Source organism: Passer domesticus, chromosome 4 (assembly GCF_036417665.1).
Source record: "Passer domesticus isolate bPasDom1 chromosome 4, bPasDom1.hap1, whole genome shotgun sequence".
Taxonomy (NCBI): domain Eukaryota; kingdom Metazoa; phylum Chordata; class Aves; order Passeriformes; family Passeridae; genus Passer; species Passer domesticus.
Window position 1 is genome coordinate 41879425 of NC_087477.1, and position 18341 is coordinate 41897765.

Below are 18341 nucleotides of genomic sequence, written 5' to 3' on the forward strand. Positions count from 1 at the left end.
CACCTTCCAGTGTATTAGAAATTACTTTACAACTTCAGACATAAGTTAAAGCCAATCAGGCTGTATACATAACATAATGCCAACATGCAGAGAATGACATTAATTCTGAAATTATGTCCTTACCTGAATCTCGGTGTTTAGATATGAATTGGGAATGAATCCCTTTTTTTGCTTTCTTCTTCCTGGCACAGTTTTTTGTCTGACTACAAAACTTACCATCCCATCTTCTTTCTTAGTAAAATTTGTCTGTCCCAATGAGTTCCTAAGCTAAGTCTCGTTTGTGACTCCATGGCAGTACAAAGAACAAATAAATGCCAGCTTTAGAAGACACATAGCCTCATGGATCCTGTTGCATGTGCAGGATATACTGTGTCAGTGTAGCCTCAGAAATAGGATCTTATTCAAAGACTGGTTATGAGACCACAGGCTGCAATTGTTTACATGCATGCTTGAGGAAAAGCAGCCACTGCACACATGCTACTGATCCCACAACCTCCCACAGCCTAACCACACTGTATGCTTTCCCTCCACCTGTTAAGACCTGTACAATATATATGTCTGCACACATCCACTTGTAGTAGCAGACTCCTAGGTACCAATTAGACACTTCCTTATAGCCCAGTTTTAATACATGTGATGCAAAGGACTTTGAAACATGCATTGAAGAAAAACCAGAGTTATTCTAGATGTATTGTCTGTGTATTTTATTGATCAATATACAAGCAGATACAGCATGTGTATGTGTCTGGATAAACATAGGTACACAAAATGTGTATGATACATACAACAAACAAGGCCAGATTATCTGGTCTTGCAGAGATCTTTGGTCCAGCACAGAACCTAAGACCAGGGTGGAGGCATACACAACCTTCAGAACTGTAACACTCTGTACTTACAGCTGCCTGAGCCCCAGGGCACCCTCTGTAATGCCAACAGGCATCTACTTGAGAGCTAGTAATAGAGAAGATGGTTGCTTTTATCTTCCCACTGATTATTCTGTTTTGATGAAACCACACCAGGTCAAACAAATCTTTGGGACCCAGAGGCTGAGATTTGCAAAACCTGGGTAAAGACTAAAGAAAGAGCTCAGTAGGAGTCCTTGTTTTATCCTTTGCCCACCCCCACACCTGCTGTACTTACACATCCCTCCAGTATCCTCCTCTAACACCACCACCGAATCAGTCAGAACCCACCAGTATGCTAACAAATGTTTTCCACAATAAAAAAATTACTTCCATTTATTTGTTATTAATGTATTTTATAAGAGAAATGGTAAAATTGGCCAAATTGGTTATCAAGCACTTGGCTGTGTGTTTTACATAGGAAAGCACACGTGTGAGCTGAAAGAGAAGTGTATTCCCACAGTGTATTCTGGGAAAAACAAGAGGTATAGTTACCAAATTTCTGACTACATTGTATTTTAACTTTTCAGGCTCATGAAAACAGAAAAAACACTGGTGATGCAGCTCTGACAGGCATATTTTGCTGTTAAAAAGTAACAAAATACATTTTAAGCCATATTTTTTACCATAAAATACTGTCAGTTAATAACCTAGACCTGAATTTCTTCCTCTGTTGCAAGTTCGTAGCTTGGATCAATAAGACATGTTCCTATCATTTTCCCATCAGACACTACTGGAGAAGCAGAAGGTGTCTGTATGGTAAGTAAAGAGAGAGTAGGAGAAAATCTGGGGGTCATAGTTGTTGGAGGGTATCCATGATTATGGATAATAGGAGGATAAGGGTATTTATTAAAAGCTTTCCCTGATATTATATTTGGCATTCTTGGGGGCACTGTCCTTATGCCAGGCTGTGCTACTGAAGTTATCAAGGGAGGAGGGAAAACAAGAGATATCTTCTCCTGAGAGAAGCTGTGAATGTGAATATTTTCATCTTTCAGTTCAGCAATATCATTAAACACTGAGGCAAGAGGTTGAAATCTGGGTTCGCAGCTCAGCACATAATCCCAGTTATAACCACCTCTGAGATCCTCATCTGAGGTGCCAACAGTTGCAAGCAAATCATACCCAGAGTCTTTCCTATCTGGCATCAAGACATAGTCTCTTGTGAGATCTGTCATTATGCCTTCCTCTTTTATTCCAGTTTTCATAAGTGTTTGAGACAAGATTTTGTGTGCATAGGCTGTGTCACAGGTTTCTTCCCTGCTTTCTCCTCTAATGGTCTGCACATTCTCCATGCTTTGCATGGTAGCTGTGACATCTGTTTCTCCAGAATGATAGGAGAACTGATCAGACTCTCTTGGGATCCCTGAATCTGGCATCTGCAAGCCATGCTCGCTCAGTGCTGAGCCAATGCTTTTTCTGCAAGGACACTCATAGATCCGTTTGATTTCCTCGTCCTCTGCAGTCTCTCCTTCAGCAGAACCATGGCCACTGGAGTCTGAATGCCTGCAGGAGACATCATCATCCTTCCCCTCTCCGAGTCCTGCTAGGCTCAGCCATTTTGCGATAGCACCCATGGGAAGCATACTGCTGTCAGTACTTTGGATTTTCTGGCAGTCCTCGTCTTCTTTTACTGAGTTCACATCAGCAGCTGAGGAGGATACTGGGTTTTTTTTCACACAAGCATTCATCCGATCTTTCTGCCTAAGTCTCAGAGTAAGTGTGATAAGACTGATGGCAAGCAGCAAAAACAACATCAGTGAGATGGAAACACTCACTGTCAGGCTGTGTGCTGACACTGTGGGATCACTCTCAGGAGAACTGGAAATATTTACAAAAACAGTGCACGCTGTGAACCTTGACATTATTTTGGGGCTATGAGCTCTTACCAACAATTTCAGAATATCATCATTCCTTTTGATGCCGTTTTTCCTTCTGTGAACACTCTGAGTCAAATAAATATTGCCACTGGTTTGATTCACAGAAAAGAATGGAGAAGGTTTTAGAAGGGAGTAATGAACAACTCCATCCAGTCCACCATCACTGTCTGATGCTGTCACTCTACCAATCAACTGGCCTGCTTCATTCTTGTCAGGGAGATTAAAGAAATAATGTTCTTGTGTAAACACTGGGTCAAATTCATCTCTCCCCTCAATATCTATCTGAACTGCAGTCGTAGCCAGTGAATCGCCTTTGTCTTTTGCTTGGATTATGAGACAGTACCTATTTTGACTTTCATAGTCAAACATTTGCTTTGTATGAATATCTCCTGTTAAAGGATCAATGAAGAACATGTCATGGTCTCTAGCAGCTTCACGATGAGCCAAACATGAAGACTGAATGGAGTAGGTAAGGTGCCCATAGGAGCCTTTATCAAGATCCAATGCACAAACAGCACACACAAAAGAAAACGTAGGCAGATTTTCACTGACAGTGCAGCTCAGACTGGGAAACAAAAAAAGCGGGGCATAATCATTGTCATCTAGGACACTAACAAGAATAACAGCAAAAGCCATATTTTTTACATCAGTTCCTCCATCTGTGGCTTGGATAACCAAAATGAATTTCATGCTATCCTCATAATCCAGCGTTTTTGTCAAATTTACAGATCCTGTTCTACCATCCAAGCAAAAATGCCCTCTGTCATTTCCAGAGATGATAGCATAAGTGATCTCTGCATTAGTGCCTGCATCACAGTCTTTTGCTGAAACTTCAGTGATGTGACTGCCTATGGGGATGCTTTCTTTGACATGAACATGATACTCTGGACTGCTAAATACTGGAGGGTTATCATTAACATCCAGCACAGTTATTAGCACTGTGGCAGTGGAGTTCAAGGAAGGTGTTCCACGATCAGAGGCAAGGAGAACCAACTGGTGAGAAGCAGCTGTTTCCCTGTCAAGGGCACTGCTCAAAACAAGACTGCCGACAAGTTTGTAGGATGTTTCCGACCCCATGACACTTGTTTGTACAGAGAATAAATTCTCAGCATTGCCACCAATAATAGAGTATTCAACAAACGTGTTGTCATGTGTCCAATCGCAGTCAACGGCTGAGAACAGGAGGACACTTTCTCCAACTGAGGCATCCTCACTCACGCTGAGATTGTACAGAACCTTTGTGAAGCGAGGGGCGCAGTTATTGACATCTTCTACATGTACCTCTAAGGAGGTAACAGCACTCAGAGGGGGACTGCCACCATCTGTGGCCTCTATCAGGAGATGAATAATGGAAATATTTTTCAGCTGCATAACTGGTTCTGTGGCAAAGAGTGAACCTGAAAATAAAACAGAATTAACAAAAGCTCACACTTCACAGGCAAGTAAATGTGATTCTAAACAGCCATATTTGAAAATGACCCAGCTGTAATGGCTGTACACAACAAAATAACTCTCTTGCATATGGAAAGTAGTGGGTCAATGTCTGGATGGACATCAGTGACAAGTGACATCCCCCAGGGGTCTATACTGGGACCAGTACTGTTTAATTCCTTCTTCAGTGATATAGACAGTGGGATAGAGTGCACTCTCAGCAAGTTTGCAGATGACACCAAGCTGAGTGCGGCAGCTGACATGCCTGAGGGATGGGATGCCATCCAGGTGGACCTGGACAAGCCTAAGAAGTGGCTCCATGAACCTCATGAAGTTTAACAAAGAGGGGTGCAAGGTCCTGCACATGAATGAGGGCAACTTTTGATATCGACAGAGGGTGGGGAGGAAGGGATAGAGAGCAGCCATGTGGACAAGGACTTGGGGGTATCAGTAGATGAAAATCTGGACATGACCCATCAATGGGCACTTACAGCCCAGAAAGCCAATTGTATCCTGGGTTGCACCAAAAGCAGCGTGGGCAGCAGAGAGGAGGACATTATTCACTCCATCTGCTCTTGTTAGAGCCCAGCTGGGGTGCTGCATCCAGCTCTGGAATTCTCAGCAAAGAAAACACATGAACCTGTTGGAGCAAGTCTAGAGGAGAGCCATAAAAATGACCACAGGACTTGAGCCCCTCTCCTGTGAGAAAAGGCTGAGATAGTTCAGCCCAGAGAAAGCTCCAGGGATATCTTATTTTGGCCCTAAAGAGGGTTTATAAGAATGGGAACAGACATTTTAGTAAGGCCTTTCATGATAGGACAAGGGGTAATAGTTTTCAACAAAAAGAGGGTAAATTCAGATCTGAGGAAAAAAATTTCCAATGAGGGTGATGAAACACTGGAACACATTACCCAGAAAGATGGTAGATGCCCCATTCCCAGAAACATTCAAGGTCAGGTTGGACAGGACACTGAGCAACCTGACCTATTTGAAGATGTCTCTGCTCATTGCAGAGGGTTTGAACTAGAGGACCATTAAATATCATGTACAAACTATTCCATGATGCTAAGAAATCATAGCTAATGCTGTGAAGGCAATACCTCCCCTCAATGATGTAGTATCAAATACACATGCTGCATTTAGACCAGAAAAAATACACATGGTTTGAGGACAAACTGAGAACTCCAGTTTTTGATGCGATAGTTCCCCACTGATAATGGCAGGTTTAGCAAAAACACAATGGACTTTGGCCACCACAAATTTCCAGAACTCAAGTCATCACTGGTAACAGGTGAGAAAGCAATAGGACTTTGATTTATACTTAAAAAGTTGAAGTAAGAAACCATGCAGACTCACCATTCTTGTGATCAATGGAAAATCCCTCACAGGAAGAGAGGATTTTGTAGGAAATCATTCCATTATGTTCAGAATCTCTGTCTATGGCAGAGAGTGTCAGAACAGTGGCATCCATAGAAATGAGCTCTGGCAAGTTCACCTGACATATAAAATAAAAACAGAGCTTAATAAAAGATTTTAGAAATTAAAAAATTTGCTTTTATTTGATCTTATCAGTAAAACCCACACAATTCCCAGCTTTGGAAGAAGTTTTAGCTTTTTCTTCTGGGACAAAAACCAGAAAGAGCTGAGATATTGAAAACTATGCCTTCAATGTGGCCAAAATTCACAATAAGCTTTAAACAGTAGTAAAATCCATCTAGTGCATTATGACAGCAAGTTCAGAAAATAAATGAATCACTTTTTTCAAGAATACAGTTATGGACTGCAACTAAAGGCTTTTCCCCTTTCTTTCAAAATCCCCATCATTTCCATACATGGAATACAGTCTGTAGTCTCTGTCTGGAGTACATGACTGAATGCTAAAAAAGCCAATATGTGAACCCTGAAAACTCCAGCACTAGGGCACTTAATCACCACTGGATTATTCCTAGAATTTAACTTTTCAAACTGCTTCCTTTTTTTTCTTCTAAGAAACCAAGAAAGTCCATTCCCTTTTTAAGAATTTTCATTGTTTCAAGTTTCATACAGACTTTTGTGACCAAAGTTTCCTTCCACTTTATAAAACCAATTTCAAATGAACAGTATGATATAGCAGCTACCTCGTCATAACTTGAAGTGTTAGTTTAAGTAATTTAAACAGAGAGATTATATGTATATAATAACCACATACATATATTAAACTATATATGAGGAGCATAAATATGAAAACACTTGAAGGAACAATAAAAGGGTAAAAATCCAGGATGATGAATAGGGAATTATACATATTGTCAACCAAAAAGAAGCAGTGCATCTTACTTGCCAAGCAACACATCAAAACATGAGGACTGTGGAAAGAGAAGCTCAGTAGTTTACATTAAAATAGTAAATAAAGCTACACTGTTTTGAATCAATAATAATGCTCCCTATAATGTCTGCTCCAATCTACAAAAAAAATTTCTAGCACTGGCACAAGCAAGTACTTGCTTAAACTACTCTCCAAAATCAGACACATATAAGGATTGAGGAAAATAAAGGTCTAAAAATCACTTAGAGTATTAATAATGAATTTTTTCCAGAATGTAGATTTACTACTTTAAGTGGGAAATTTACACAAATTCTGTTCACTCAGGCACCCAATAGTTTCACAAGTGCGTACAGTTTGTCCCAGAGGTATCTAAGTGACAAAACTACTGTGCCTGCACATGCTCAGAGGTAGAAAATTCTTTACTAGGCCAAATGTTTAGACTTCTTTCTTTACTAAAACTGTCTGAGACTTACAAATGGAACATTATTAAAACCAAGTCTTCGGTGGTGTCCCATATTTTTGGCTCTGAGGACATCTACCACACACAAAAAGCATCAAGTCAAACAGCTCAGTTCACAGGATTGCCGAATGGCTGGGGCTGTTGGGTACCTCCAAGGTGCAATCTTTGGTCAGAGTAGGATCACCTAAAATAGGGTGCCCATGACTACATACACCTGAGTTTTAAATACGTCCAGAGATAGAGATTCCCCAACCTCTCTGGAAGACCTGTGCCAATACTTAGTCACTGTTAGTATTTGAAGGGGAAAAAAAAAGGTGTTTCCTGATGTTTAAACAGAACTTCTTGTACATCCATTTATGCCTATTGTCTCCTGTCCTGTCACTGGACAGAACAGAGAAGACTTTGGTTTGTCCATCTTTACTTGCCCAGGCTAGTATTTACACAGATTGGTAAGGCTGAGCCTCCTCTTCCTGAGGCTGAAACGTTTCTTTATGTAGAAGGTGGTCAAGCACAGGAACAGGTTTCCTCAAGAGGTGGTCAATGCCTCAAGCCTGTCTGTGTTTAAGAGGCATTTGGCCAATGCCCTTAACAATATGCTTTAGCTTTTGGTCAGCCCTAAAGTGGTCAGGCACTTGGACTAGATGGTGTTTGTAGATGCCATGAATCCCAAACTATTCTATGATTCAATGATTCTATTTTATGTATGCTTCACTTTCCTTAATCTCCACTTTTCTTTATGGCCCACAGCTGTCCATAGTGACTAAAAGATTTGTTTTCACTGTTGGACAACTTCATTTCTACAACAGTACCAGTTCAAATGCTTGTCCAGGAGTCCAAAAACTGAGCTCTGTACCCTCCTCAGTCTCAAGGGATGTTAGGAAGGTCAAAACTCATATCCTTCACTCCCTCGGTGAGTGCTATTGCCATAAGGCAGCATTACACATTGCAATCTTTATGTGCATCATCTACCACAAGGGCATTTGCTACACCTCTGTGGAGTTGTGTAACTGAAAATGAGGAAATTCATGCCAAAGTAACTGGGCCAGTATAAGGTACTGACTTGTTTAGCATTTTCTCTCAGAAGAAAGAAGTTCTCAACACTGGACCCTACTCCCCAGACTGGACTGGATTGCATCCAGTATTGTATCCTAGTAATGATTGCATGCTTTATGAGCTAGCATTCACACCACTTGCTGTCTGAAGACAGAAACCACAAACATTGAAACTGAATAGTTTCCTCAGCCCTTTTAGCAGAATTCTTAGGAAGGGGCTGGAGGTCCCTAGAAGGGCTCTGCTCTGTTTCTGCTCAGTAATAGTTGGCAGAGACCTTTCTTCTCAGTTTTCACATACATTCAAAGACAAATACGAACAAGCACTCCTACTATTTATCATCCTATATAGAAAGATACCACATGCTGATTATTCATTTGCCGTGTTCCTACCTGATAAAAATCTTGAGTAAACATTGGAGGGTTATCATTGATATCCAAAACAAGGATGGTGAGCTCTGCTTCTGTTTGATGCACAGAATCTGAAACTATGATATGCAGCGTATACACAGCAGTTTCTTCAAAATCTAATGGTTCCACCACTGTGATGACACCAGTGTGTTGATCGATGGCAAATTTCATTTCAGGACTATTATCATAAATAAAACCAAACTGAAGTGCTGGCCTGGAGTCTGCATCACTTGCTGACACTTGCGTCACTATAAAACCAGGCAGGGCATCTGAAACAATAATTTTGAGAATAAATCAGAGTTAAAAGATAATGTTACAATTTCTAAAGATTTTGCGCATTTTGTAATATTGGCCCTTGGATATATGTAACCTTTCTGTATAGCTTTTGATGTATTTAAACTTTGTGTTTTACAATAATCACAATATCCAGAAAAGCTATGGAAAGAGTAGTGTATTTCTTCAAAGGTATGTGCTGTATCCCAGTTTTAATTTGGGTTTTCTTTAGACTTTTCCAGATCCAGTGTAGTCATAACAGTTTCTTCACCAGCAGCAGGAACCTACATGGTTTTCCACAAGCATTTACTGAACAATGCCACAAGAAAAGTCAAATTATTTTGAAAAAGTCAATTATTTAACTGAGGCATTAGAGACCCTGATCTGTGTAGAACAAGCAAATGCAATTCCAGAGCTTTTCCAAATGAGGAGCAGGCCACTAGAGAGAAACAAGGCCTTCAGACAGACCTACATGGCGCAAAAATATGAAGAGATGAAGGTATAATCCTACAAGACTGAGAAACTGGATACAGACAGCTTTTGTCATGGGCCAATTTGATAGTACCAGAGATTGCAAACTGAGCCTATTAGTGATCACTTCACAAAGCCTGGTGCTAACAGAAGCTAAACCATTTCTCATTTGCATGCCTTGGGCATGAAGCCTCAAAAATACTGTGCCATGTCCTAAAGCAAGTGCTCTTAAAAGAATACAAAATACTAATTAAATAACCTGTAGTTTACAGTCACTGTGCATCCATGAATTCTTACTTGTCATTACCAGTGGCATGTAAATGTAGGAAAGACTAAAATATACCAGAAAAGACAAACTTGATATCTTGTGTTAACAGGAGTACTGATGTTTATAAGTTTTTTGCTGTGTATCTTAATGCATTAACATATAAGATGCCTGTATTTGAAAATTACAGGCCCAGGAGTCAAGTTGTGCAGATGTGGAGCTAATGTCACACAACACACAAGATGCATGCTGGGATGAGAACTCAGGAGGTCGAGTCCTTCTCTTAATGATCATCAACTGGATTTAGCTACAGAGTTTGAGTAACAGTTCATTCAAATGTATAGGAAGTATTTCTTTCATCACTATGACGTTCAAAATGTCTCATTTCTAGCAATACTGGTTTAAACACCAAACATTTTTATTGGAGAAGAGCAGAAATCAAAGACATATGAAGAGTACAATACTGAAAATGAGCAGATTAAAGTTGTATTTCTGCAGATTTTTCCCTCCTCCTAAATAGCCTATGGTTTTATTTCAAACTATTCACAATGTATAAAGATTAAAAATAATGACTCTGAGAATAAAAGCAGATCAAAATTTGCTTTGATATTTCATCTTTAATACTATCCATTATGATTTTTACTACAGTTGTTTGGTTACACAAATCACCAAAAGCACTAAATCATTATCTGAGGATTCCTAGGCTTAGGAATTAGGAAGGAAACTTAGCCGTACTTTCACACTTACTTTCTGGGACCTCCACTTCACCTAGTGGTTGGACAACTGGGGCGTTGTCATTAACATCTAACACTTGTATCCTCACAATAGTTGTAGCAGAGAGTCTGGGGTTTCCTTTATCAGCAGCTTGTACAACCAACCTACAATTAAAGGAGGCACTAATTGTCACTTTTGATCAGAAATCACTGAATTATCCAAAACTATTATAAGCAGGGGAAGTTTTAAAACCCCCAAAAAATAGTCATTTCTGCTCCTCACTGCAACTCTTAAATTCCATCTTTCTTTCTGTAAGGTTGACTGTGTACTGTTTTTCATTTTGCAGGAAGAATGTCCAGGAGATTCTACGTGGCAAAAGAATGGTAAAATCATACAAAGAAAGGGAAGTGTTCATCTGTACTCATTGAATCCAGTTTCATACCAAATGTAAGTGGTTAAACAACTCTTTCAAATAAGACACAGTTCTCTCGTTGGTAATTCAGAGCAGGAATAAAAACCTTAGTACTAAATTATCATTTGCAGGAACTAGACTCTCCTCATTGTTTATAAAGGGACAAAAGGGATGTGGAAATTGGAAAATACAAAAACATCCAAAATAGTATTCAGCCAGAATGCCTGCAGACACAGAGTAGCCCTTCCATTACATTATAAATGCAAGTGATAAAGTGAAAACCCCGAATACATGTGCCATTTGACAATAGCAAATTCCCACTGATTTTAGTGGGATCAGAACCTTGCTGACAGATTAGAAGAGTTTTGACTTTAAACTTCCATTTCACATCTGCATAAGGATGGGTTGTAAATTCTGTCAACAACATTTCATTTCCACAAACAATGTAGCAAAGAAAATAGTGAGCAGCAACATGATAAACATGGATAAAAGGTTTACTCTTTGTGGGAATCAGTTTCCAAACAATAAAAAGCAAATGTGAGCTGAGATTATTTGGAAGACTTTAACACTTCCCAGCACGGAAGATCCCAGAAACTAATTCAAAGTTAAATCTAACTCAACAGGTGATCTTAAAAAAAAAAAGGGAAAAAAGTAAACAATAAATGAGGCTAAAGGATATACAGGCTAAAGCTGAGCATCTCAATCAAATGTTTTATGTACTAACAACTGTTTTCATGTTGCTCCACATTTTTTTGCCTCCTCAAAGATCTCTTAAACACTTCATTTCTCCATTTTTCTTCTAAGTAACAGTTAAAAAGTGTCAAATACATATTTTACTTCCTAAATGTTCACTTGACAATATGGATTACCAAGGCTGTAACTCAAGCTGTGGCTTACAGCATTTCCATTCCTTAACCACACCAGCTCTACTCTGGATATCCTTGTGGTTTCTGATCCAACAGAAGATAACTTAAATTGCAGGCTAGTATTCAATCAGTGACCATGAATAATTCCATATAGAAAGTGTATTTTTTCTAGAATGAATATTGGTAAGGTATACATATGGAAATATTTTACTAAAAATAATCACTTTCTAAGGTTTCAAGAAAAAAACCCTCTCATAAAAACACTTTAGCCAAGGCATTAAAATTAAGGTTCTGTCAACACTTTCATTATAAGCCCTGTTGTAAGGGATTTAGAACTCCTGGGGATGAAAATGTTCAATTCAGATATATAAACTCCCTGCAAATTAGAAAAAAACAACAGTAACATTTTGACATCAAACAGGAAATAATTTTGAAAGCTTCTTTTGCTATTCACTTTTCACCTAACAATGTACCGATTAATAACTTGCTTTAGAGAGAAGGAATATGAAGCCACAGATTCCCTGAACAAACTGTCAAAGTCCAGAATTCTAACATAGGTACTGAAATAAATCACTCTCCCATTTAAAGAGCTATTTGAGAATTATTATGCTCCCATGTTCAACATTTCACCAACAGTAAACATCCTTCCTTTGAAGGACTTATTCCAGGTGTTCTTCTAAAGTATTAGTTACAAATAAAATGTATTATTTAAATTTCTGAAAATCAGAATTTATGTTTTTGATTCAGTGAAAGACTGAAAAAACCCCTCCAAATTAAGTGTCACATGTATTAAGTTAAAACAAAGTATTTTGGGGACATTATTATCACATCAGCCTGGTATTACAAAAACCCCACATACTCTGTCAATATTCTTGGATGTGGTTTTCTACAAGTTATTCTCATTCATAAGAATTCTTATTGGATATTTAAAACTTTCACATCCCACAGGACAGTAAAACATGCAAATATTTTAACTGATACCACAATCAGGTGGGGAAAAAAAAAGTAACTTCTACTGGCACATACACAGAAATAATACTTTCTGTGGAGATTGCAGTACTTAAAATGGGTCTATTAATGAATCTCGATAGTAATATTTTCTCTTCAAGGTGCTATTTATTTGTTTTCTAATTCCAACTATGGAATGACCCATAAAGAAAAACTGTCATGTCCACTTGACCATATATATTCAGAGGTTCAGAAAAACTGGGAAAAGATACTTAGTACAAGAGAGGTTATAGATAGAAATGGTTTTACAAGAGTCTTTATCACAATATTTAGTAGAAACTTTGAACTATCTACCAAATAAAAATGGGAACATATCCCTATTTCTTGGACTTGATTTGAGTGTTTTAACTGTGTCTTTATAAAGTAGATTTCCAGAGAAGGAATGGCTGTACAGTTATTTAGAAACTAAAATCCAGGAACTGTCATTGTTGCTATAGTGAATAATTGCACTTATATCAATAAGTGTTGTCATTGATTAGACTAGACTATATTTCTTTCTCTAAATTTGGTAACTACACAAGAATCTATAGGACAAATGGGCAGCTTTAGAGCTGTTCTCAGTGCTGTCTGGCTTGCACCTAGGTTCTGTGGGTAACAGATATCAACAGGAAACGATAAAATATGTAACATTAATATTCTCAAATTAGACTAGACAAAAAGAATACATTTGTATGAGAACCTAAAATACAAACCTGTAAGATGAAGTGTTTTCATAATCTAAGCCTGTATTAGTTGCTAGAATTCCTCGTGCTGAATCAATCAGAAATGTTGCATTTTCATTACCAGATACAATTGAGTATTCAGTTTCTCCATTCAGCCCACTGTCAAGGTCAGTTGCAAATACCTGTTTGTGAGCAAACCTGAGGCTTAATTAAAAACAGTAGAACATGATTTCAGAAGGAAAACCCTTATACTACACTCAGATATTTCTGATTACTTTCCTTTCAACTGCACATATTTAAATAAATCCTCATCTTTGTCCCCAGCTTGAGTATTGTGTAAGGTCACAAAATCTGCTCATGAACTGCAAGGGGCTGCACATGAATGAGTAATTTTAAATTCAGCTACATAAAGTATTAGGGCTGAATGCAATCATTTTACTATTAGGTTGCTGTTAGAATGCTCTCCCTGTTGAGCACATAAAAATGCACTTTCTCAGTGGTACAGGACTGACCTTTAAAGTATTGCTGCTATACTAACAGATAAAGGATAAAATAATTAAACTACTATGTTTTCAGAGCTTTCATGGAATAGTTCATTAATTACCTTTTAAAAATACCAACCAGAAAATGTAAAAAGGGCAGAGGCAATCTGTAAAGATTTGCCAACAAAATAAGGAACATTCAGCAGGAGTGAACAGGTTTCCCAAAGAGTCCTCTTACTCTTTGAAGAGTCATCTTTGTATTTTTTTGTTGCTGAACAAGCATTATAATGAGTCTGGGATCCAAAACATAGCAGAGGCAACCAGTCAAGTTGAATAAAGGAAACATAATAGAATGTATTCTGTCATAAAATTTTGATTACACATCTGGCTTGACTGCCTTTTGATTTTTCTCCATTCCTGGACATATGTTTCTCTAAATAGAATGTCCATCAGTTTCTAATCACTTTGCCCTGGAGGCATCTGTAGCTTTTCATTTATTTATTCTCTAGAGAGGGAATATCTTTAGTACCTAACATGACCCTCACCGTGACCTGACTTGCAATGCAAGAACATGTACTGAGGAAATTATGTGCTCTTCTAGTCCAACTGATGTCTTCTTTTGCTCTAACACAGCCAGCTGGAAACATTTTGGGAGAATAGACCCATTCAGAGGAAGAAGTGTTTGCACATTTAAATTAAGACAAGCTGCTCTTTAGGCATCAGATTTTAAATTGAACACTTGGGTTTGACTCTACTAGTCTGATGAGTAGAAAGTATTCTTTTAATTGCTATAGTCCTTTCAGTAGATGCACTAATACAAGACCCAGCCTATATTGTAACCAGAACCACAGATTTGAATGGTATTTTTCAATTGCTTGAAGATAGAAACAGATCTCTTTTAAAAAGAGAATTTAAATTCCAGGTGCAGAGTTATCCAGAAGATATAGAATTCTCTTTCAGATCAACAGACCTGAATGAATGATCTGATCTGAAATAAGGTCTAGAAAAAAGAATCATGTAATATTTTAGATATCCAAGCAGACTAGTAGCAACACCAAGAACCCTACCTCCAGTTTTTAAGACAGAGTGGTCCAGAACAGAGCTAACAGGATTGTAGTGATGAACAGATCAGCCAAACTTCTTTTGAACTGCAGCACTGTGCTTGGGAAGATACATTTCCACTTACCTGTATGATGTCTGTTTTAGGACTCTGGCCTTCCCATATTGATGCTTTGTAATAGCTTTGCTCAAATTTAGGTGTATTGTCATTCACATCTTGAATCAAAACTGTCACTCCACAGAACACTGAATTGAAGCTATTTTCAGCCACAACTGTGAGATATATTTTACACTTATCTTCATAATCAAGGTATTTTGGCTCTTTTACTGTGATTGTGCCTGGTTTATTACAAGAAAAAAAGAAATCTCAAGATGTGACATACTCATTCAGGAAAAAACATGTACAAATGCAGTTATGAAATTCCGAACATATATGGTCACCTCCACTGAACGCAGGACAGAATTCCAGCAAGCTTGCCATTGTGTCTTTTTTTCACCTACCATCGCTGCAATATGCTAGCTACTGAATAAATCTTGGATAGCTAAGTTTTCACCAACCACCACTACACTGGCAATTTCCAAATACTAAGCCAATTTACTAGCAGAGAAATAGAGACAAAGTGTCTGCATGATGTTTCCTCCTTAGTGCCCGACAGTGAGACAGGCATGTGAGAAGAGACCCTTGTCCCTCATCTGGAAGTGGCTACATCTATTCCTCCATCAAAATCCACATCAGGAAACAGCTGTAGCCATTTCTGTACCTGACTGACACAGAGCAAAGCACTCACTCCTTGTGATGCAGAGAGCCCCCTTCCCCTGAGCTGTTATTCCATCAAAAATAAACAAAGAATGAGACTTATTGAGATGACAAACTGGTCACCCCCACATTAAACATGAAATGTCCTTGGAAATCCATAGACATTGTTTCAGTGTTCTAGGAACATACTCATAATTCTGCATTACATCTAAGCATAAAACATACTTGATTTGTATATTAATTTTCATTAGAATTGAAACTCAGTTTTGCATGAACTTTTCAGTAATCATGTCATGAATCATATCCCAAACTTGGGTTATCATAAGAATGCATCAACTGTGGCTCCCCAAACTAGTGTTTTTTATTTTTTTTTTCTAGGATAAGCAAACATTAACTACTTTTTATGGACCTACGACTTGAATATAAAGATTTCAAAGGTGTTTTATTTTCAGCACAACACTTTAAAATATCACATTCTGTTTACAGAGAAAAGAAAACAGACAGTGGCAGAAGAAATACATTTCCAGATGACAGAGAGCAAACTGAAAGGCTCTAGAGCAGACTGAAACAAATAATCAAGTTTGAGGTACACCACCTAGGAGGAACATGTGAAAGAACCAGAGCTGCTCATTCTTCAGAAGTGCACTTGAAGAAAAAACAGGGTAACAATCTTCAAATATGCAAATAATAGGGGGGTTGCCTTTGTCTCATGTCTACTCTTACTAGATTAAGAAGTAATAAAATATTTCAGCAAACATTCAGATAAATATGAAGAAAAACTTGCCAACTGCCAAAACTTTCAGACTTTTAAGATGGTTTGCAGAATCACTGTCCCAGATGGTTTTGAAGGACAGTACAAATTTCTGTCATATTTTGGCACAATTGATTCCCCTCCTGAATCAGCGGGACAGACTAATTCATGCCTTTGAGTCAACCTCCTACTCTTTCTACAATTCTACAGCATAAAAAAAAAATTTAAATGGTATAAAGTCTTCTCCAAAATGTGGCTAATTAACATCAGTGCTTGAACAGGCAAGTAGAGCAGACCTTTGGCTGTTCAGAACATGAATTACAGATGGGGCATTGATATAGCTCAAAAGAAGCAAGGGGTAGAGAATTACTGGTGTCAAAATTATGCTAATGTAAGCAGTGCTCTTCAAAAGTCTTGAAAGGTTGAACTTCAATTAATTTTTTCTAAGAAACACAAGAGAGGCTTCAGAAGAAAGGAAACAGAAGAAACCACAATGGATCAAATGTCTGAAAAGAAGACTTGTGACATTCACTGCTATAGAAATTCCACTCCTGTTTGGGAAGACAGTGCTTATGAGATCCTTCAAATCATCATGTAACCATTTTTCAGCCTAGCTTGAAAAAAAAAGAAAATACCATTTGAATTTTCTTTTTTTAAGGTGATATTGGAGAAGATTCATTTCCTCAGTAAAAAACCTGTAAGATGTTCTTTAAGGCTAATCTCTCTAGTTTTATTTCAGTGAAATAAGAAGGACTTGAAAATCAAAAGTCTGCACTTCAAGCACCCCTCATCTAAAAAAATTATTCAAGTTGTAGGCCATTTGTTGTCTGGAGACATCAGGATAATCAGAGGTTAAAGTCTTCAGAAACTCAGGGATAAAGCTATTTATTAAGGGTACAAATATTTACACTGTTTCTGAGGAAAACTGCTTACACTGTCTATATGTCATCCCAAAAAGAGAGACTGCAGCTATTCAGAAGGCAAACTTATTGCAGATGTTTAGGAGCTGAGAGGTAACCAGAGTAGCTGTGCTCTCTTACGAGCCTTAGAGGAGAAAATGTAAATGTACATGGGGAACAGCTCACCCTCCTGCACCTGAAATTCCTGACAGAAGAGCAGGTGAAAGCAGAACTGATGCAGAACACAAATACAATCATAAAAAAATAAACAGACTTTAAAACATGCTGATGTTTGCCTGGAACAAAGAGCATTAAAATCAACAAGAGTCTAATACTTCTACTTTAAAAGTGTTTTGAAGGATTTTGTTTATTGAGTTTTTGGGAAACTGTACAATGAGAAACAAGCTGGAATCTCAGCTTGAATCACAAAGCAGTAGTTTATCAACTCTCAGCACCTGGTGATAAGTAGTAAATCAGAACTGAGTGTTTTAAACAGGTATACTGGTGCTCAATTTCTTTTTACATCAAGTTTACAAAAGTATATGGATTTACTAATGACCTGCTCAATGTAACAAATTATTACTAGGGAGTACTCTTAGGATACCTAGCCCTTGTTCTTGTGGTAAGAACTTGCTAATGCTCCAAAATACACACAGACACCTGAAAAAATTATAAAATATACCTGTAACAGGGTGTATGGAGAATATTTCCTGGTCACTGAAGATGCTGTATTTTATGTTTTCTCCTCTAAATTTGTGTTCATAGGCTTCTACTGTTAGAAGTGATGTACCTATAGAAGCAATAAGACATTTTCATCATGTTTACCCTAGAAGGTTTTGTTCTAATTTTATAGCATTGATATTAATAGTAGATACACAACTACATACTAGGTTAGGTGCTCAGTCATTAGTTTAGTAGACAATAAGAATAACTCTCTGTGATTTTTCCTGTAAGACAAAGCATTGTCTATCCCTCCTTCCTCAGTAAATTACACATCTGATAACAACTTTACATGCCTAAATAAAATTATGAGATGTAACCTTTCCTAATTGCAAACTCACAGCGATCATTGGACTTCTCTCCTACCTGAAGTCTTTTTTTTTTTTTTTTTTGGTGCATCATGTCACCCACAAATGACCAGAAAGAGTTTAATTTTTTTTCATCTGTTTATCAGGATTCAATATGGGTTTTTGAACAGTACCTTAAATTAAATATCCTTCAGAATTTTAATAAGTCACCTTTTGACAAAGAGAAAGAAAAGATGAAACTATGGGTGTAGCTGTG

General features: G+C 37.9%; 1 protein-coding gene across 3 annotated transcripts in view; it reads right to left on the minus strand.

The window, feature by feature from the left end:
• Window positions 1-677: 677 nt before the first annotated feature.
• The window catches only part of DCHS2 (dachsous cadherin-related 2), a 105976-nt gene continuing 88312 nt past the window's right edge, over window positions 678-18341 (minus strand). For 2 of the 3 annotated variants that reach the window (XM_064417429.1, XM_064417431.1), the window contains exons 14-20: window positions 17740-17847; window positions 14778-14989; window positions 13140-13291; window positions 10183-10325; window positions 8421-8707; window positions 5570-5708; window positions 678-4179 (exon numbers count right to left, since the gene is read on the minus strand). In XM_064417429.1, the coding sequence (XP_064273499.1) occupies window positions 1553-4179; window positions 5570-5708; window positions 8421-8707; window positions 10183-10325; window positions 13140-13291; window positions 14778-14989; window positions 17740-17847 (3668 nt within the window). In that variant the 3' untranslated portion in view covers window positions 678-1552. The remainder of the gene's footprint in view (window positions 4180-5569; window positions 5709-8420; window positions 8708-10182; window positions 10326-13139; window positions 13292-14777; window positions 14990-17739; window positions 17848-18341) is intronic. The other variant, XM_064417430.1, reaches the window with a different exon arrangement.